We start from the raw sequence: 22518 nt of genomic DNA, 5'->3' as shown, positions 1-22518 counted from the left end.
ATTTTTTCTGTTGCCAGTACATTGTAGGCAGATCTAAGAAACAAAAAAGATGAAGTACCATTTAAATTCCATCTTGCCATATGAACCAACGGATAATGTTGTTATAACTTTCTCCTCGTTTTTACATATCTGTTGTTAATTTAAATTTTATGTAATGTTTATACAATAGATAAGGAAATACTGGGCTAAAAAAGAACAGAAGTGGCAAGAAATGGAAATGAGAGATCTTTGGCGTCTAGAAGAACTGAAGAAATTAATGGCCGAACAGTCAGTAAAAGACAGAGAAAGGTAAAAGAAAAATTTAAATTGTGTGTTAGTGGAGGTGGTGAATGGGGTCTTCTGTAATGTGTTGGGATAAACAATATCAGAGGGAGAATTTTCCATACTTAATGTATCTTTCCAATATTTATATTCACAAATGAGTAAAATGATACTTATAATACATTTTAAACGGATATTCATATATGAATCTCTAGTTTTCCATTTTGTTCCTTAGATAGCTTTCTAGTTAAAACCCTCATAGAGGATTTCACAGTATCTGATTGCCCACTGTGTGCATGAAATGATACTGGCTGCTGTGACTTAATATTTTGACCCAGAAGGAGGAAACTATTATTCAGATAAGAAGGGAGATTCATTTACTATGATTGAGGCTAGGGAAGACAATACACAATTATACTGTGTTGTATGATATTCATTCTAGTATACTTAAGATGTACCCTTTATAGGAAAAAACCTGAATTTCCTAGAATAATGTAACTGTAGAGCTGGAAAGGACATTTGAGATCAACTAACCTGGTCTTCTCATTTTGTGAATGAGTACGCTGAGTACACTGAGAAATTAGATTTATTTTTCCAAGGTTACTGTATCAATCAGGGTCAGTGAGGAGACAGAGACAACAAAGTAATTTGAATAGGGAAAGTTTAAAATACAGTATTATTAATTTTAACAAAACTTCTTTGTTATATAAAGGGATAAAGAGAACTTTCAAGACTACCCCAGGGCTGCGGGGGGTTCCCATGGAAGTAACAAGTTTGGAAGTGGGACCCCCCCCCCCCTGCCTCCATGGTTGAGATTCAGACCTCGGTAAAGAAGGTGTAGTTGTGGCCTGCTACATGGTGGAGAGGTTCTGGGATGGACTCAACCACAATATTTTCCACAGTCACTGGGCAAGCAGGAAACACCCTGTTTGGGTGCAGGAGGCTAAAGCTGGAAGTCAACTATTGGGATGCTTACAAGACTCAGTGGGAATCTAACCATAAGAGTGCCTCTGAAATTTGATGAGAAACTGACCATGGGGTACCATTGGAACTCCATGGGCACAGGCACCACTGGGTGTCCCCCACACATGCTGCTGGCAGCCACATAGCAGGAGCAAGAGGGAGTATACACTGGAACCAGGAAGGAAAGCCCCTTTCTTCTTCATCATCCCTCCAGCACCCTTTTCTAACATAGCTTAACATTGTGCCAGCTGCAAGGGAGAAATAGTTACAGGGTCCATCTCCATTTTCATAGAGCAGACAATGAAGGGTGGATTTGGAGCTGAGAGACAATACGTTGGTAACTGGCATAGTTATCTAGTTTAGCTAGCTCCTGAATGGATTTTCACAAAAGATAAATTAAGGCTAAATCTTTCATTTCGTAACATAAATCATAATGTTTCCCTTACAGTTAGTCAATGTAAAAAAATTTCCCAGAACTCTTGGTACTTTCCACTCAATTTTGCTGTGAACATAAAACTGCTCTAAAAAATAAAGTCTATTAAAAAAATTGCCTCTTAAACTTATACATAGCTTTGGAGTACATAACCATTTTATACAACAGGGTTCACTTGTATCTAGGAAGCTTCCTTTGTGATCCATGGGCCAGTATCTCAAACTCTAGTCACCAAGCCTGCAGAATGAATCTGGAGTTCCACAGAGATGCCAGGCAATTCCTAAGGATTTTCTAGATAAAATTCACATTATTTTCTAGGTATCTCAGGATTTTAGAGTTATGTTTAATCTATTACAGAGAAAACTGAGAATATAGCAAAGCCAGGGCTCAAGGCTAAGAGGTGAAAAAGCCAATGAGAAACCAGTTCAACAAGCACAAACCAAGATATAAGTGGATTCCAGAAGGCAGGCCATACCATGGGTCTGAGACGAAAACCCACACACGGTTAAATACTAAAGGGTAACACAGGTGGGGGATGAAAGTCTAAAACTCTGCTGGGGAAACAAAAGAGAGCACCAGGAATTAAAGGGGGTGGGAAACAGCAAACAGACGCGAGGTCCCAGTGTCTAGGAGACATTCTTCTAATAGAATCTCCCCTCATAACCAGGTGGTTTCTTTGATTACAGAGCCATTTCAGTCTTTTCTTCCTGCCCCAATAATTATTAAGATCAGCTGACTCAGAACTCCAGTGGAAAAGATGAAAAGGAAAATCAGATTAATCTGCATTACATAACAGGAAAAAAATAGGCATGTTATAATATAGTGAAAAGAGTTCTAAGCACTAGGAACCAGGAGACCAAGATTTTAGGCTTAAGTCTTCTATGAATAGTGTGTGACCTGGGGAAAGTCATTCATTTAACCTGGACAAGGCTCTGTTTTGTCCTCTGTAGAACTGAACTAGATACCTTCTGTGGGCTGAGTGAGCTATTAACTTCTAAGGGTCTGTGATCTGTATGTTCAACTCATGTGAAATGTTGTAGATTCAGATAATTATGAATCCAATGCTTGCATGCCAGTGGGAAATCAGTGAGGAAGGCTGTTAAAATATCAGGATAATATATCAGGAAATAATTCTCAGAAAATTTTGGATAATGTTGTAGATAAAAGCATAGTCCTCATTCTGTGGTTTAGGGAGAGGATTTCAACATGTAAAAATTGCTAGTAGTTTTTGCTTCTGACAAGAACCAGTTGTGTTCTTTTGTAACTATCTTGACACTAAGAAATTTGGTTAAAACCTTTTTCTCTGCTACTGAAACACAATTCACAAATCTACATGTTTGATATTTTAACTGTAGGCACATTTTTCTCATGTCAGAATAAAAAGGCTTGAAACAGTTTCCAGATCCGTTAAAAACACACACACAGCCTTGAGGGTTTGAAAACTTCTGTTGTTTATTTCCTTTTTCTATTTTTTAATTCTAAGATTAAGTTTCTTGAAAACAATGGTCATAAATTAGCACATATATTAGTTTGAACCATCATAAAATTTCATTTTTTCAGGTCAAAAATGGTTAAGTTTAGCAATTTCATGTGGTTCAACAAAATAAAAAGGTATGGCAGTTCATTTTATTTATTAATTGTATTTCCCTTCTCAGTCTATTACAATTTGTCTTTTGCCTTCATCACTTTCTTGAAATTGCTTTTGCCAAATATTCCACTACCCTCCTAATTTCCTAATGCCCAATTTTCATTTCTCAACATGCCATAGAGGTTAGGAGGAAAGGCTCTAGGATCAGGTTGTCGACATAGGATCCTGGTTCTATCCTTTACAGCTGTGTGACCTTGGGGTAAGTTATTTAACTTCTCTGTGCTTCAGTTTCTTCATCCACACAATGAGGACATAAATAGTATCTGCCTCATAGGATTGTTACAAGGATTAAATGAGATATTGAATGTAACACACTGCCCGAAACATAGTAAAATTCATTAAATATAGGTGATTACTATCACTTTTGAGTTTTTAAAGCGTGAGACACCTTCTAACATAATTTTTTCTCAAAATATTTAAGCGTTTAAAATATTTTAAATAAAACATGCACTAATGAGGTCATTATTATAAAAAATACAACATTAAGATTAAAGCAAAAGTACCCCTTGATCACTACCCTCATGCAATCTCTTCTCTAGAAGTCTTTTCTGTTATCAGTTGTTTAATACACATACATACAAACTGTCTATATGTACCCGCATGAATAACGAATGGAAGAAGAACAACAACAAAAAATGCATTTTACAATGTAATACCATTATATTAGCTCTGGCTGCCATAAGAAAATACCATAGATTAGTGGCTTAAACACAGAAATTTATTTTCTCACAGTTCTGGAGGCTAGAAGTCCAAGATCAAGGTGCCAGCATGGTCGGTTTCTGGTGAGAAGCCTCTTCTTGGCTTATAGACAGCTGCTTTCTCGCTTTGTGTCCATAAGGTGTAAAGAGAGAGACAGCAAGTTCTCTGGTGTCTCTTCTTATAAGGGCACTAATCCCCTCATGAGAGCTCTACCTTCATGACCTCATCTAAACCTAATTATTTCCCAAAGTCCTCATCTCCAAATACCATCACACTGGGGCTTAGGACTTCAACATATGAATTTTGGAGGGGCACATTCAGTTTATAGCAACGATTTGTGTAAAAAAAGCATTTATATATGTACAAATTACCTGTTTACTATTAACTACTATTTATTGGTTGCTGCTAGCATATGAGGTTTTTGTGTCAATTAGAAAAGGTGTCCCCTTCCAGTGGCAAAGTACATAGAGCCCCCCTTGGAAGTAGACAAATTAGGAAAAGATAAGACTCGCCTTCTGAACTATGACATACGACATACAAGCAGAGGCAAAGCTGGATGTCATTCCCCATTTATACTCCTGGTCGTGCATTACTTTTGCAAAGCACAAACTTCAAAGTGATACATGATGTCCCTGCAAATAGACCTGCCTAATTCTTTTAAAATACTATATATTATCCATGTTTTTTCTAACATTTAGCCATCTGGAATTTATTTTTATGAATGATATGAGCTAAGTGTCTGACTTTCATTTTTTGGTCTAAATGGATAGCCAACTATCTCAACACTAATTATTTAATGATTCATCCTTACCCACTGATTTGAAATGCCACCTTTATTATGTATTACACTTCCAATTATGCTTTTCTGTCCATATGGCCTCTTGATTAGATTAAATAAAAACTGATCTATATTTATATTTCTACATCGATAACATGCTGCTTTAATTATTCTGTTTTGCTATCTGATAGAACAAGTGTTCACTCGTTGTTCTTTTCAAAAATATCTTAGTTATTCTTATGTCAGATTTCATTTAAAGAACGCTGTTGATTTTTTTGCATTAAAATTTTGTTAAGGAGAGCTGACATATATACCCAATTTAATCTCCAATCTAGGATCATGCTTTTGGAATAGTTCTCCAGTTCAAGTCTACTCTTAGGTTCTTTAGAAGATTTCATAGTTTTTTTCCTGGTAAAGGCTTGGAAATTATTTTGGAATAAGCAGAAAGTGGTGACCAAGAAGCTGATTATAAATTTTCTTTAGTAGCCATGTGAGGAAAAGTGTCTGAACTAGGAAATGGCAGTGTGGATGCGGAGGTGACAGATGTTATGAAGTATTTAGATTAAGTCAAAAATGATGACTCATTTCATTGGGGATGGAGTTTGGGGAAAGGCAGAGAAAGAAGCATGATCCTGGATATCATTGAGCTTTTTCTGTCCTCTTGGGTAGAAAGCTTCAGTTATTTTGTTTTCAATCTCTTTTATTTTCTAGTAAATTCATTTGACTGTAATTTTTTTTTTTCCTGTACATGTTTGGCCACATTCTACAAGATTTAAAGTATGTTTTTATTATCTAATTTCTAAATAGTTTACATTTTATTTTTGATATTATAACAATAAATTGGTAGATATTGGGCTGCTTGGCAAAGGCAAGATAGCTGATAGTTTTCAATTTCTTCTACTTCTCTACTTTCCATGTCTTTTCATAAAAATGTGCAAAAATTCAGCATGATTTATGGGAAGACACTCATATGTTAAACTTTAAAAAAACCTCTTAATTGAAGAATAGCGTATATCAAAAATTCCTCTGTTTTAAGCGTACAATTAAATGATTTTCAGGAAATTTATATAGTTGTACAACCATTGCTATGATCGAGTTTTAGATCATTAACATCACCCCAAAAAGATCTCTCATGCCCATTTGCGTTAATTCCAGATCCCACTCCCAGTCCCAAACGACTAGCGACCTCGTTCTGTCTCAATAGATTTGCCTTTTTTGGACATTGTATATAAATGTAACGCATCTGGGTTCTTTCCCTTAGGATAATGTTTTATGAGGTTCATTCATGTTGTAGCACGTATCCTTAGTTTTTTCCTTTTTATTGTTGAATAGTATTCCACTTCAGCATTGCTTTTTAAATCTGTTTTGCAAGGCAATATAGTTTTTTTTCCTGTTGGTGGGAGATTAGTATTAATGTATGCAGAATAGTAAAAAAAGAAAGGGGGGTTCAAAATTTATATAAAGTATGATATCAATTCTATAAAAGACTTTAATTTGCACTAAGGTCAAATATTGACTCACAGCACTCCCAAATGTGTGAAGAATAGTAATTGATCTCAACTTCTTTATTAGCCCCCTTCCTGCAGGGTCTTAAGCTCTTTCATTTCAAAATGGTCTCATTTCAGCTGATCTCTACCTCTTTGGGGGGGTAAAGTACAAACTCCAATCTCTCTGCCAGAGATCAGACAATCTCCTCCAATGGAAGGGTGGGATGGCTGTTCAACCTGCAGGTTCTGATGCCCCTCAGGGTCCTAATTACCCTCCACAATTTCACCTCATCCCTCCCCCTCCCCAGGGTACAGGGCAGTGCTATCTAATAGAAATATTATGTAAATCGCGTATGCAATTTTACATTTTCTAGTAGCCACATTTAGAGATGTAAAAAGTGGCATGTGGAATTGACTTTAATAATCAATTTATTTAACCCAATATATCCAAAAACATTATCATTTCAATATGCTATCAATATAAAAATTATTAACGAAATATTTTACACTCTGTTTTTCATAGATGTCTTTGAAATCTGCTGTATATTTTACCCTTTCAGCACATTTCAATTTGGACTAGTCACACTTCAAGTGCAGAATAACCTCATGTGGTTAATGGATACTGTATTGGCCCGTGGAAGTGTACAGTAAGGCTTAGCAACCTCCTGGCGATGGAGGGTTGAGTGGCTGGTCTACCTTCAGATTCTGACTCCCTTATAGAGTCGATATCATATTTTATATACAAATTTTGACCCTTGACTTTTTCATCATCTTGCATCTTTCAATGTCTTCACTACCTTGCCAGGATGTCCTTGGTATCTCTTGTCTCTGGAAATGGGACTTGGTCCTTATGCAACCTGCTAGTAACATAACTGGACCCACTTAGCCTTAGGGTGCAGGCCAATGTATGCTGCTGCTGACCACACACCCTGCCATTGCCTCTGGTCCCAAGGTCCCCTCCTCCAGGTCCTGCCACTGCTAGTTTTCCCACCACGTGGCTTGTGCTTCCAATGAGATCTTGTACAAGCCGTGAGAAACAAATATTTTCTCATGCGATCTCTAAACACCTCCCTCTGTTCCTATGTCATGCTGCACAGGATGCCATGCTAATTGCAGGGCTTCCCTGGGAGGCATTTTATACCAGGAGAGTAGGGAACTAGCCCCATGTTCTTGGATTCTCCCATAGCTATCTCAGTATTTCTACTAAGCCCCCGACCATCAGAAAGTGATGGAGCTGGTATCCGAAAACTTCACCTACTTCTCTTTTCCATACTAGTGGAATGGCCAAAGGGAAACATGATTCCCAGGAGAAAGAAAATAGATGAAGTTAATATTTTCAAACCATTGTTTCTGTAATATCTATATAAAGAAAAAATCTAGAAAGAAACAGACCTCTATGATAACAGTTTTTGTCTCCAGGTGATGAAAAGAGGGATAGTTTTTATTTTCTTCTTTATATTTCTGTATTTTCCAAAATTTCCACTATGAGCATACATTTCTGATGGTAAGAAAAAACCCATAGCAGTTTTAAAAGTAATAAATAAGGCATACTTTTCCATTTTCTTTGGTGATTTAGCTGTGGGTTTCAAATTGGTGGGCAAAGTGGAAAGTAATGTGAAATGTATAGAAGCGAATATACTAATCTAAATACAAGAGTATTAAACAGACATACCCTTTGCAGGTGACAGAAATAGCGGTCTTCAAAATAGACATAAGCATACACTTCTCTTTTATTTTTTACCACAATGTTTATACCTTGTATTATCTATTTTGTCTAATTCTACACTCCAGGTCCTTTTCTAGCCATCCCACCTCATTGTTATTTGACCCACTGGCTTTCCCCAAAGCCTTCTTTTCCCACCCACCACTGGAAGCTAGGCTCTCTCTTCTTTTGCATACCATGGTTTGTTCTTTCTTTCAAGCAGGGCTCTGAATGTGCTGTTCCCCATGGCCTTCCTACTGGGGTCAGTGCCACAGCCCTGGTCACTGCAGGGTGTAGCTCTGTAAGCTGCGATGGTTCTATGACGTTTATGTTCCTTTTGTTTTCACATAATTTTAAACATATTTGTATTGTCTCCAAAAACTTTCTTTCCTGAGTATTCTTTATGTTAGATATACACAGGCAGGAGTAGAAAGCAAGGACATGTAATGGTCATATCTCATTTTTTAATCTTTCCTTAGCATCATTGCTTCCCATTACCATTGAAAGTTGCAGAGTAAACAAGCAGAGATTAAATCACCCTTCTAGACACAGGGCCTCTCTCCCCTTGTCATTGTGACATCTTATAAATTCCTGTTAAATGTTCAATCTCTAACTTTTCTGAAGTTCAGCTCTCTTGCAGCTGACATATCCTCTCCTTCCTCTGCATTTGCCCATTATTGTTTTTACAAGGATGGATATAATTGTGGCATTCCACTTACTTATATTCATTGCTGTTCCCTGTAATTTAATAAATAGCCTGCTTTTTCCATTTACTTCCTTTGTAATAATTTTAATGTATTTTAAATTTTTTTAAACTGTGTACTCTAGAAGGTAGTTTAAAGATTTCTAAAAGCAGGTTTACTTGGCTAAGCAGTTTCTCTGAATATCATTCCATAACCAGAAAACGAATGAAGCTAGACACAACCAACATATGGAAGGTATGGGTTGTAGGAACTTCACTGTCAGTGCTCATGTAATACTAGAGCAGTGGTTCCACTCTTTGCTACAGTAGAATCACCTGGGGAGTATTCGAAAGTCCTGATGCCCAGGCCAGGCCCCAGACCAATTAAATCAGAATCCCTGGCGATGGGATTTCAGCCCCAACAGTTTTTGAAAACCCTCAGGGTATTCTGAAGTGCAGTGAAGTTTGAGAACTAATGTACTAGAGTTCTTTCCATACTTTCTGAAGTATGGGCCCCCAAATCATCTACTGGATTCTTGAGAAACTACTGCTTTGTGTAAAGTGTGCCTAATTTCTCAATGTTATACCCTCACTGAAATAGTTTCGGGAAGTCATATAGGTGAAACTTTATATTTATGGAGGAATTTATCAATTCTAGAAATCCTCTGCAAGCAAAAATCTTGCATGTTTCTCTCCAAGCAGGTGTGTATGTGTGTGTGTATGTGCATGTGTATTGTGTGTATGGTGTGTATTGTGTGCACGCGTGCATATGCGCATTTAATGGAGGAAGCATTGCTTTCTATAATAACAAACACTAGTTTTTAGTTATTGTTTCCAAAAGAAGAGAGTTTTCCTATGCTGTAAAACAATAAACATTTGAAGTTTAAGATGGCAATGACCGTTTGGGAAGGAAGAAACTAGAGCCAGCTGAACTGGCTTTGTTAATCTAGTGAGTGTTTTGGGGTGCTTGCCAATAGCAGGGAATTGACAGTTACTGCATTTTCTAAGAAGTAAAACCAGATGTTTCTATTGTCCATGTCTTTCTTAACAATATGCAAAATTCAGTATGTTGTATTGGAAGGCATTAAGCGCATTTAAAGTGGGTTCACAGTCTAATCTTTGAGATTTTTAAAGAGTATGTTTAGTAAAGTGACTTCAACAGAAACTTTACAGACATTTGTTATGTTTTTGCTTCTCAGCAGGAGATTTCCCCAAATTAGTGGGAATGCTCTTGTTCATTAAATCCCTGTCAACCAATTCCTCATTCCAAGTGGATGTGCCAAATGATGTCAACCAAGGATCACTGTGAGGCATTCAACAAATATAGTTCTTAGTAAGACTGTTTTATCTTTTAAATGATATTAGAAATATTTCACAAATTAGCATTAATTTAAAAGACTAAAAGAGACCCCACTGATAGCCCACATGCCATCTTCCAGCGCATAGAGGTAATTTTTTCTAAAATAGTAACAGCGCTCAGAACCTGCTCATCAGTATAGCATAACTATCTATGGCATGTGTGTGCGTGTGTGTGTTTTTGTATATTGGGGCATGGATACACAGATTATTTGGACGTAATTGCAATAGTCCTTGAGTGGATCATAGCTGAGCAAGCATGATTGACAGAGGGAGGTGAAAAAATTTATGGACAAAGCAATGTACAGTCATTTTAATGTGAAAATGAACAAGCAAGCTTGTGCCAGTGGGCAGACGGAGCACCAGCTGGGTGGAGATGGCTCAGCTGAGGGTCATTCTAGAGGTCTTGGATGACAATTTATCTCCTGAAGTATGCAAGTCTAGCTTCAGATCAGTGGTCCTTTCCAAACCACAGGCAATTGGAGAGTGTCTTTTATTTAGCAGTTTGGGCTGCTTTGACTTTTTTGTTTACAACTTTGACTTTTGATTTTAGACATCTTTGCTCATTAAAAAAGCTACTGGATTTCTACTATATGCCAAGTTGATCTGTCTGTTGCAGTTACTTGTTTAGGACATAAAATGAAATATCAGCAGGTATGTGGTAGAGGGCAGGCACTATTCAGAAACCCTTCATAATACTTTTTTTAAAATGCAAAATGATCATTATTGCATTCTTTTAGTGCCCATCATTATTTTTCTTTCCTATGTATGTGTCAGTGAAGTGACCACAGATGCTATAATTCCAAATACAACAGCTCGGTGCTATGGTCTTTTCAAGAATCAGTTATCTCATATTCTCTTCCCCAGGAACACAGACTTTTCTCTTGGTCCATAATTAGTGCTACAGATATTTGAAAGTTTCTCTTTGGGCATTAGGTTGTTTTGAAATTGAATTACCTTTATCTTATTCAACACTTACACCAATATGTAGAGGTAAATGATTTGCTGTTCTTTCGCAGCAAAGTGATGCTGTGTCCTCCAAGGCCCCACACAGTGTTTGTGAGTGGAGTGGAGGCGACCACTCTGTGTATTATTGATGTCTTTATCGCTAATCCCTTAGCTAGGGAGTTTTACTAAACACTTTCAGGTAGTGAAATACTGACCTTTTAGGCATAAACTTTAGAAAGATTTTATAAAGCTGCAGGGCTAGGTAGGCAGAAATTTAGCAGCTCTGGTTAAATGAAAGATGTATAAAGCCATAGATTGGGAGAAATGTAATGGCAACTTTTGCAAAATGCCACCACTGTGGTGGATACAATATAGCTTCGAGCACTGATGTTTATCCTTTGTGTGGAATGACTCCTGCAGAAAACATATATATATATATATTTTTCATTTGCAGCCATTTTTTATTCCAAACATATATTTTTGTAAGCATGCATTTCCCCAACAGTGCAAGTGAGTTAGAAGTGACTGCATAGACTTTAATACACGTGACTTTGTGAGGAGGAACACCCCTTCCACCAAAATTTCTCAACAGAAATGTACATGGTTCCATCAGTCACGTTCTGGAAATGAAGTTAGTGTGGGTGCCTGCCATGCAATTAATCACTCAAAGTTTTTAAACTCACTCTGCCAGTCACACCGTGTATGTATGTATGTATGTGTCTCTGTCCATATAGATACACACACACACACACACACACACACACACACACACACAGAGCTATCAGATGATATTAAATAAGAATTATTTAGTTAGTGAAAGGTGAAAGGAGCATGTTTACAATCTGGGTTATTTTCTTACCTTATATATTTTAATATGACTTTTATAGAGTCATGTAATTTTACAGCTGTGAGGAATCTTGGAAAGCATCTAGTCTAGCCTCCCTGTATTAACTAGGGCTCTAGTTTGCAAACAACAGAAATCATTTCTTGTTGAATTTTGCAGTAAAAGTATTTTATTGAAAGGTATTTGGGTAGCTTATAGAATCATCTGCAGTACCAAGCTTAGAAAATGGTTGGAAATACCAGAGTCTGGGAAGATCAGAAAGAGTCAGGACTGTAACCCATCTCCCTCCACAGAATCATCTCAGTGATTCCTACCACTGACCATTAGATGCCACAGCTTGCACCTCCTCCTCTGCTGTCTCTGGACTCTGGACGTCACTGTTGGCCATGCTACCTTTGTTCATATTCCTGCCATGCTGCAACTGCCCATGGCCTTAATAGGGTGTCTACAGGCCTTGCTTCTTTCCGTCACTGGCTTCCAAGTGAAGTATCCAGTGGGCTGAACTCAATCAAATCTCATGGTCTAGCTGCAAAGGAGGCTGAGAAAGCAAGTATCAGGCATCAGCTTACAGTGGGGATTTCTTCAAAAGAGGAAGGGGGCTCAGAGCTGAGAAAAAGAAAAAGAAAAAGAATGTCTCTTACAATTCATAACTTTAGTTAGCAAAATCAACATATACCCTTCTTTCTATACTTAAACTACCAAAAAATTTCCTTCCACCTAACACTATGATTTTACCTTTTACAACCCAAAACATGCTTACCTCATTCATAAAGGGAATCAACTTGAAGTCTCATTTATTATAGCATCTGGCTCTAAATTCAAGATTTCTAGGTGGTATCTTTTTGCCCTATCTTCCTCTAGTTCTGTTGTGATCCCTCTCAATATTCCATGACCTGTGGACTAAATTTTAAAATTTACTATCAATAAACATACCTCATGTAAAATTGTAAGGAAAAGGGAGGTGAAGGAAGCAGACAGAAAATTAATTTAAATATATATATGTTTACACATACATATACATATTTATACATATTATATGTATATACGTGTGTGTGTGTGTGTGTGTGTATCTGTATGGGAGATCAAGGATGAACATCTTCCTTCAGTAAATGGTCAAGATCACAATTCACATTTATAATTTCCCTTCTCTGCTATGCATTACATATGCCCTTTGCTTTCAGCCAGCATCTTGGCTGGGTGAGGTTCTTTACCCAATGGGTTGACTTGTACTGGCTTGTATAGGGTGACTTTTACCACTGGCCATGCGATAACAGAAGGTATCCTAGGAGTTTCTTGGATTCCATCTATTTCTCCCTGCTTCTATTAAATAACAGCAGTCCTATTTCCCTTTGATAGGTCAACTGTTCTTATACTGTAACCTCCTTTTCTACCTGTTTACTTAGTGGTGTAATAAACCCCAAAAGGCAAATACTTGCATCAGCTCCTAATTCAATGTTACCATTATTGTCCTCCTGGTAGAAGTATTCGAAGTTAAAGCCAGCAGAGCCTAGAGTCTCAGGGATGGGAAACAGAAATTTTTCAAGTGGGTCTTTAGGGTTTACAGTGAAAAGCACCGTTCCCACTTGTGCTTATTGGTCCACCTATATACATATTCTGGATGTGTTGAGAAACAGCACCATGTATAGGTCACTACTTCAGAGCAAAACCACCTCCTGTAAAACAGCACCCAACCTCACAACATGTTATGTCTCAGGTCATGATGTATCTGTCTTCCATAGGCCATTCCGCTGTTTTATAAACACAGCAGCATATAGGCCTCAGGCCATTGCCTTACGTTTTACACAGTAAAGGGAGTTTCTTAGGAAGAAGCAATGTCCTGTGGTATACTAGAAGTGCAACAGGTGGTGCAAACACAATGTATGGGGAAAGAAAATCCAAATTATTTTCCTGCCTTTCCCATGATAGAACAGGTGTGATATAATGTTGTAACCACTAACACTGGCTAATTCTCCCAGTATATTATACTCTGTCAAGGGCTCAGAGTGGCAGTAGCCAGATCAGCTTTGATAAGGGCAAATCCACGTAGTTGAGCAATGTATAGCTTCTGTTCCCACCACCGAGAGCATTTTATCATGAGCCCATTGAGCAAGTACCATGCTGCTAGGGAAGAAGACTGACATACACATAGCAGATTATCTCTTCCACCTAATTCTTTAAAATCACCTCCATAAATTATTCCTACCATCTGGACCACTTCCATCAGGTTCATTCACATTACCTCTCTGAATGTTCCTGTCACGAATCCTCCAATTATATCCCTTCAATGTCCGTACCAGCTGGCCAAACCTGTAACTACTGCCCACAAAATGTTATTAATCCACCATCTATTCATTTACTCAAAAAATATTTATTGTGTACCTAATATGTGGCAGTCGCTGATCCTTTACCTCAGATCAAGTGAACATTGAGATATTCCTCTTAAAATTATACCCACATGGAAAATTTTCCTTCTTTACCACCTTTCGGGGACACCTCAGAGCAGGGCTGTGCCCCATAGCAGTCTGCTTCTGCCCAGGGCCGGTATATGTGTAGACCCAGGTATAAAACTGGCTCATGTTTTTCTTCTTCAGTCAGCCAGTCACTGAGAATGCCCCGTGGGCCATAGGTGTGGGTTGAGGGAGGGATGTCAGTGTAGAACAGGTGTGAGCCCCCTGTTCATCCATATTACCTGTCTTCTGATCACGCTCAAGCCCAATGCACTTTCATTTCACTAGTCAGTGCTGCTAGCCACCTCCAGCTTTATGGCCAGGTGGCTGAGATAACACCCAACTCATATGAGTAGCTAGAGTCTCCTTGTCACCTGGTGTCTTAAAGTCAAAAGTCCAGTTGATACCAAACCTCATCTATAAACTGAGATAAAAAAATAATACCTACCTCATATGGTTGTTGTGTAGAATAAATAAGTTAAAACATGGAAGCACTTACTACAATGCCTATAACATTATATCTGCTTGACAAATGATAGTTTTCATAATAATTACCAGGGTCCAATAGCACGCCAAGGGCTAGTTCTTAAAAGAAAAATAATAATTTGCAAAGAAGACATGGGTGTGCTGCTAAACCCTGAGGGTCTCTACTATACAAAAATCTATAAATGTTTTTGACAGGCTCTATAGACCATTCTGGTGATCCAGAATGCCCCAGTGCACCAGTGAATCTGCTGTCTCAAAGGATTAAGTGGCATTGCCGTCTGTACTGTGGCTTGGACCAGCTGGACAGCTTTCTCTTGCTCTGGCCCCTGTTCAGAACTGTTAACTTTTCAGGTCACCCACTAAACTGACTGGAGAAGTATTCCCAAATGCTGCTTTTACTGCATTCAAAATCCAACAAGTATCACCCGGCATTGTTTTTCTTTTTTTTTCCTTTTGGTGAGGAACATTGGCCCTGAGCCAACATCTGTTGCTAATCTTCCTCTTTTTGCTTGAGGAAGATGGTCCCTGAGCTAACATCTGTGCAAATATTCCTCTGTTTTGTATGTGGGATGCTGCCACAGCATGGCTTGATGAACAGTGTGTATGTCCACACCTGAGATGTGAACCTACGAACTCCAGGCCACCGAAGCGGAGAGTGTGAACTTAACCACTATGCCACTGGACTGGCCCCGTGATTTTTTTTTAAGTGGAAAAGAGTACCATGTGTCTTTCACTTTGAATATGGAGTAGGAGGATCTATATCGAAATCCCTATGCTACCACTTCCTGTCTCTGTGGCCATAGGCAAGTTACCTCTCTGAACACTACCACATGGTTGTTACCAGAATTAAGGGAAATAACATCTATAAAGTACCTGGATTAAAATACACACTTCATAATATTAGTTTCTCTCCATACTCTCCTCCTTACCTAATGTTTAGCCAGCTGTCTCCTGGCTTTGCCACATGGATGTCTCTCTGGCACTTCAAATTCTCCATGCCCCAGATGGAGCTATTCATCACCCCCTTCATCTGTTCATCCTCCAGTGTTTCCTTTTTGGTAAATGACACCACCCTCATCCCACTGCCCAATCAGAAGCCCAGGTGACTCCTCCCTCTCTCACTCCTCTCCCAGAACCAAGAGCTTAGTAAATCCTATGAATTGCCTGAATTAAGGATACAACTTCTCGCTACTTCAGCCTTGCCTGCAATGCAAACACGTCTAATCATGTTATTCTGATACTGAAAACACTTTAGTTGTTTATCTCTACCTTCTGATAAAGTTTAGGTGCCTTAATGTTACTTATGAGATGAGACATGATCAGATTCTGCTTCATCTTTTATCTCCCACCTGACTCCTGCCCATCCCACTCCTCTCCAGACTACTACACCCTGTCAGTTCCCGAAGAACCCCAAGATTTTTCTCACCTCCACTGGCTCTTCAGACAGACTGTTTCTTCTACTGAGAAGGCTCTTGTGGCTAACCCCTACTCCTTTTTCATGTCTCTGCTCAAATATGACTTCCTCAGAGAGGCCTTCTCTGTTCCCTAGACAAGATTGGGTCTTCTTGATATATGTTCTCATGGAGCCTGTTGCGCAATGAACTATTGCTACACTATAAACCACCCCATAACTTATTGGCATAAAACAACAGTGATATTATTGTTGTGCTTTTGAATTCACTGGGTGAGGAATTTGAACAGGGCTCAGAGAGGATGTCTTATCTCTGCTCTATGATGTCCGGAGTCTCAGCTGGGAAGATCTGAATGGCTGGGAGTGACTTGAATGACTAGGGCTGGAATAATCTGGTGACTTCTTTTATTTGGACTGGGATGACTAGAAAGCTACGAGTAGCTGAGAACTGCCAAGTGGAGCTCTGCATGGTCTCTCCATGAAGCTTGACTTCGTCAAAGCATGGTGGGCTCAGAGTAGCTGGACTTCCTACATGGTGCCTCAGGGATCCAGGAGCTTGTCTTCCACTGAGCAAGACAGAAGCCTCATGACCTTTCATAACCTAGCCTTGGAAATTACATAGTGTTACTTCTTTTTCATCTGTTGGTCAAAGTAGTTATAAGCCTATCCTGGGAATTTAGGGCACTTAGGAACCCAAACTCTCAATAAGAGGAGTATAAAAGAATTTGTGATTGTGTTTAAAGACTATCACAGTGCCCTATATCTGCACAATCTCAACACCCATCTTTTTCATTGTAATTACTTGTTAATTTTTTCATCTTTTCCAGCAAGTCGTTAATTCTATGAGAGTGGAATCTGTGTCTGTCTTCACCACCATGCCCTCATATTTGGCATATTGTAGGTAACTCAATCTCAATAAATATTCATTATGTGGAGGAATAAATATTCATTAAGTGGAGGAATAAATATAACTAGAGTTAAACTACTACTAGACAAATGGTAGGGCTGTTGTAGGTGAATGAACTACACTTATCTTTGTTGTGTTTAAACTAGAGGAATAAGGAATTGCCTCCCTCTTTCGGTTATTTATGTTTGCCTTTTTTTTCTTAACAAAGAAAAGAATGCTATCTCAAGTATTCAAAGCAACATTTCAAAACATTCAAAAGAATGCCATTGTCAAGCCTAAGCGTTAAAGGTCATAAATCTTAAAAGTAATCTAGTTCAATGATTTTAATTTTTAAATCTCTTCTACTACCTCTCCACTAACTGGTCATACATCGTAGGCATGCATGTATCTCTTGGTGCTAAACTTGCCATCTTCCAGGGCAGTCCATTTCATCTTTGGACAGCTATTGGATTTTTTTCTTTTCCTCTTTTTATTTCTTTATTTTTTGGTAGTAAGCCCAGATCTGTCCCACTAGATTCCACACATTAATCCTCCTCCTATTGCTTGAGACCATGTGGAACAAGTCTGAACCTTCTTTTCCCTTGACAACTATTTAAATATTGAGGATAGTTATGTATTTTGCTTCCCCCATATCCATCTCCACCAATATAAGCCCTTTCTTTTACAAGCTCTTTTTGGAGGGAGTATGTTTTTCAACTCATTTGTCATTTATAGTGGAGGAGGGCTTAGGAGAAAACCCTCACTGACCAAAGGAGCCCACCATCATGATTCACCACATACCATGGTTCAGGGTCACTATGGAAGTATTATCAAAGGATATAAATTATTGTAAATAAGGTTATTAGGAAGCTATTTGTATCAGTATCTAATATACATTTATTTAAGTAAGGCAAGGTCATATATAGAAGCAAATTAATTTGATTGCACAGAGGTATTAATTTGAGATCCATCTGTCAAGGCAAAGACCCCAGAGTACAAAGCCAGTGGGGTGGCTTCTCTTGCAGAAGAGAGTGAATGAGACACTTCTCTCTAGTTCCAGGTGGATCCTGGGCTGATAGACCAAGGTTCTAGTTATTATTACCCACATTATGACTCCTCCCAATTATACTGATTATAAACCTGGAAAGAGCCTTCCTATTTAGAGCAGCTCCTGGAGGTCTGGGAGAAGACTCTTCCTGTCTGCTCAATGGCTTCAGAGCACAGAGCTGCGTTGACCTGTCACACCATCCAAAGGAGCCCCTTCCCTTCATTAAGGCCAAGTGAGGCAGCTAACAAGCAGCCAACACAAAGGTACAATTGTAAGTTTTTCCCTTTTTTTCTCTGGATTGGTCCATATCTAGCCCTCTATTTTTTGCATCGCCTGCAAGCTAAGAATGTTTTTTACATTTTTAAATGGTTGGAAAAAAAAGAAGAAATCATGTTATGTGAAAACTATATGAAATTAAAATTTCTATGTCCATAAGCAAAGGTTACTTGTAACATAGTGTGTTCTTTCATTTGTCTGTGGCTGCTTTTGTGTGCCACATTGACACATTCAGTGTGACACATACAGCGACTGTATGGCTCACAGGCCCGAAATATTTATTATCTGGCTCTTTACAGAAAAAGTTTGCTGACCCAGTTCTAGTGGGATGGTAGAAGGGAGGGGCATTAATGCTGTTGTTTAATAAGCAAAATATTCTTATATCCTTGGGTTCTGTCCTTAACTAGCCTCTAGATAAACTGAACTGGAATGAAGGAAAACTTGACATTCTATTCACCCTAACACACCATTCTCTCCTCTGATTGCATTCCTTTTTGTCTGTTCCCTTTCACAGTGAAGCTCAGAGAGCTGGAGGTGTAATCTGATCCTCCTGCCAAAGCACAGCAGAGTTAAAAGCTCCTTCCCCAAGATACACATGTTTATTAATTTTGCCCAGGGTGGCAAAGTATTTGTGTGTGTGTGTATATGGATCACTTTTTAAAATCCATATTGAATTAATGATCAACTTTCTCTTTTTTCTCCACCATTTTCCTTAACTTTTAACTTTGATAAAAATTTTGAGTTTAAAGAAGAGTTGCAAGAATAGTACAAAGAATTTCTACTAGATTTACTAATTTTTAGTATTTTGCCCTATTTGCTTTATCATTTGTACTCTTGCTCTGTGTCTCTCTCTCTCTACACACACACACACGCACACACTCACTGTGTTTTGTCATACTGTTTGAAAGAAAGTTGCAGACATTGATACCTCACCACTAAATACTTTGCCATGAATTAGCTAAGAATAAAGACAATTACCTACTTAACTACAATACCATTATGATACCTAAGAAAATGAACAATAATTCCATAATATCATGTAGCATCCAGTTCATATTCAAATTTCCCTAATTGTCATAAGAATGTTCTTTTTTTTTTTTTTGTGAGGAAGATCAGCACTGAGCTAACATCCATGCTAATCCTCCTCTTTTTTTTGCCGAGGAAGACCGGCTCTGAGCTAACATCTGTTGCCAATCCTCCTCCTTTTTTTCCCCAAAGCCCCAGTAGATAGTTGTATGTCATCGTTGCACATCCTTCTAGTTGCTGTATGTGGGACGTGGCCTCAGCATGGCCAGAGAAACGGTGCATGGGTGCGCGGCCAGAATCCGAACCCGGGCTGCCAGTAGCGGAGTGCGCGCACTTAACCGCCAAGCCATGGGGCCGGCCCATAAGAATGTTCTTATAGCCTCCCTAACTAAGATAATATAACCACATGAAGAAAAAAATTATTTCAAGTAACTTTTGAAAATAGTACTCAGTACATCCTCATTTGCATGTATTCTAAAGGAAAAAGTACTGGAAAGAAACCCTAACCTTCACTCAGGAGGTTTAATATTAGTGGTGATATTGGTATTGCGAACTTGAAATATTTTACATCTGTGGTAGGATAAAACATATAAAGGAACATTTTAATGTTGAGAGGACTAGGACTCAGTGTACAGGAGAAGACACCAATATTAAATGAAAAATTTTAAAAACTATAATATAAAATGAAAATATCCATAAGAACTTGTGATTTTTTTCTTTTTAAAATAAATTTTTCTCCCTCTGGAAAGGGTCACTGAAAAGACCTGGAAACAATGACACTTCAGTAGCAACAAATGTACCTAGTACTGTTTGAAAATGTAGTGCCCTTCCCCTTTGCCATCCCACTAGACCTGGGGTCAGTAAACTTTTTCTGTAAAGGGCCAGATAATAAATATTTTTGGCCTGTGGGCCATGCACTCTAAGTACTAAATCATACAATCTAGTATCTAAATCAATTTAGATATTGATTTCTAAATATCACTTTCACCTAGAGGAACCAGAGCTAACTGAAAAAAAAAGGCTGATTCCAGGTGTGGAGCAGGGTAACTATAAGGTGAGCTTAGGCTGTTTTATTGTGTCAGCTCATAAATGTTGAAGAAGTGATAGATTTAGAAAATGACATTTTTCAATTTCTAATGCAATAATTATTTCAGACTAAGATCATCAATAGATAGTAAAACATTTAGATGGAAGATTTTTGAGAAATAGGATATTTACACAGAGCCAAAGCATCACTCCATGAATGACTTACTAACCAAAAGAGAAAAAAAAAAGTGGACCTTTACAATGGGGAGATCTGGCTGTCACCACATTAACCAAGTATACTAATTTAGCATCACTAATAGTGGGGCAGCCTCACATTGTGTTTCATGAGATGATGCAATATAAAATACATTACCCTTGTGCCAAAAATATTTTACCTCAATCTAAACAATATTCTGGTTTAGGAATTGGCAAACATTTTTTGGAAAGTGACAGATTGTAATTATTTTAGGCTGTGTGAGCCATAGGGTCTCTGTCACAACTGTTCAACCCTGCCCTTATAGCAAGAAAGCAGCCACAGGCAATATGTAAACAAATGGGTGTGGCTGAGTTCCAATAAAACTTTATTTACAAAAATAAGTGGTAGATTGGTTTTGGCCTGCTCATTTGTCAATCTCCTTTTGAGACATAACTTACTGTTTACAGGAAATTCAGGGGAATGAGGAACAAAAGAAGATAGATACCAAGAGAATATAATCAGATAAATCGAAAATGAGGGACATTCTTCAAGAGAGCTTTTGTAAATGCTTCAAAAAAGTCAATGTCATGAAAAAAAAAGTGACAGGAGTGTTCAGACTAAAATAAACTAGTGAGACATAAAAACCAGTTTCAATGTGTGAACCTGGATAATGACCATCATTTTATACATGGTGCCACTAAACCCTGTCTCCCCACCCCTGTCTTCTGCAGATGATTTTTTGGGCCAACGTGTGGAATCTTTCAATTATCCTCTCCCCTCCATCAGAAAGATTTGCAATCACTACCAGTATGACTAGTTTGAGAGTCTCTCAACCTCCTTGAGCTGCTTTTCAAAGCCTCATGCCATAAAATCAATCCTATTTTTCTCTGAACTTTTGATTAAAATCATTAAGAAAGCAAGTTTATGAAGACAGAGAGAGGCAGAGAAAAAAATGGCTGTGCTTTAATCACCAGTCTCTAATTATCATCAGTCACAAGCGGGAGGTTTGTAACATCTGACCCTTATATTCCCAAAGGAAAAGAAAAGTTTGCTTGTTCCTATAACAATCTAAGCAGATTACTATATTTTTACTAATAATTGTAATAAAATGATCTTCCTTATTTACCTGCAATTTCCCTATGAGACAGGACTTGGAGTTAAAAATCTCAATTTATCTCAGAAAATGTCATCTAGAAGCAGTTAAGATCTGTTATCGAAAAATAATTTAAAATAACTTATAAGCTGAAAACTGGTTTTAAATTAATAGCAACATATCTCTTTATTGAAACTATTTACAAGAAAGTTATTTTCTTTCTTTTTTTTGTGTGAGGAAGATCAGCCATGAGCTAACATCTGCCAATCCTCCTCTCTCTCTTTTTTTTTTTTTACTGAGGAAGACTGGCCCTGGGATAACATCCGTGCCCATCTTCCTCCACTTTATATGAGACGCTGCCGCAGCATGGCTTGACAAGCGGTCTGTCCGTGTGCGCCCGGGATCTGCACCGGCAAACCCCCGGCCGCCGCAGCAGAGGGCACGCACTTAACCGCTTGCGCCACCAGGCCGGCCCCAAGAAAGTTATTTTCAAAGCTTAAAGTAACATATACTTTATTTATTTTTGTTTGTTTGTTTATTTTGGTAACATTGGTTTAACATTGTATAAATTTCAGGTGTACATCATTATACGTCTGTTTCTGGATGGATTACATTATGTTCTCATGTTCACCACCTAAATAGGAATTACAATCCATCACCGCACAATGTGCTGAATTATCCCTTTCTCCTCCTCCCTCCCCACTTCCCCTCTGGTAACCACCAATCCAATCTCTGTCTCTATGTGTTTGTTTGTTGTTATTATCTATGACTTAATGAGTGAGATCATATTGGACCTTCTCCCTCTGACTTATTTCACTTTGC

At 38.2% G+C, this 22518-nt stretch overlaps 1 protein-coding gene across 2 annotated transcripts in view; it reads left to right on the top strand.

The window, feature by feature from the left end:
* The window catches only part of CCDC148 (coiled-coil domain containing 148), a 238622-nt gene that overhangs the window by 184331 nt on the left and 31773 nt on the right, over positions 1-22518 (top strand). For both annotated transcript variants that reach the window (XM_058549014.1, XM_058549015.1), the window contains exon 12: positions 170-288. In XM_058549014.1, the coding sequence (XP_058404997.1) occupies positions 170-288 (119 nt within the window). The remainder of the gene's footprint in view (positions 1-169; positions 289-22518) is intronic.

This window comes from Diceros bicornis, chromosome 10 (genome assembly GCF_020826845.1).
Source record: "Diceros bicornis minor isolate mBicDic1 chromosome 10, mDicBic1.mat.cur, whole genome shotgun sequence".
Classification (NCBI taxonomy): domain Eukaryota; kingdom Metazoa; phylum Chordata; class Mammalia; order Perissodactyla; family Rhinocerotidae; genus Diceros; species Diceros bicornis.
Note: the sequence above shows the minus strand (reverse complement) of the source record. Positions and strands in the feature narration are given on the sequence as shown.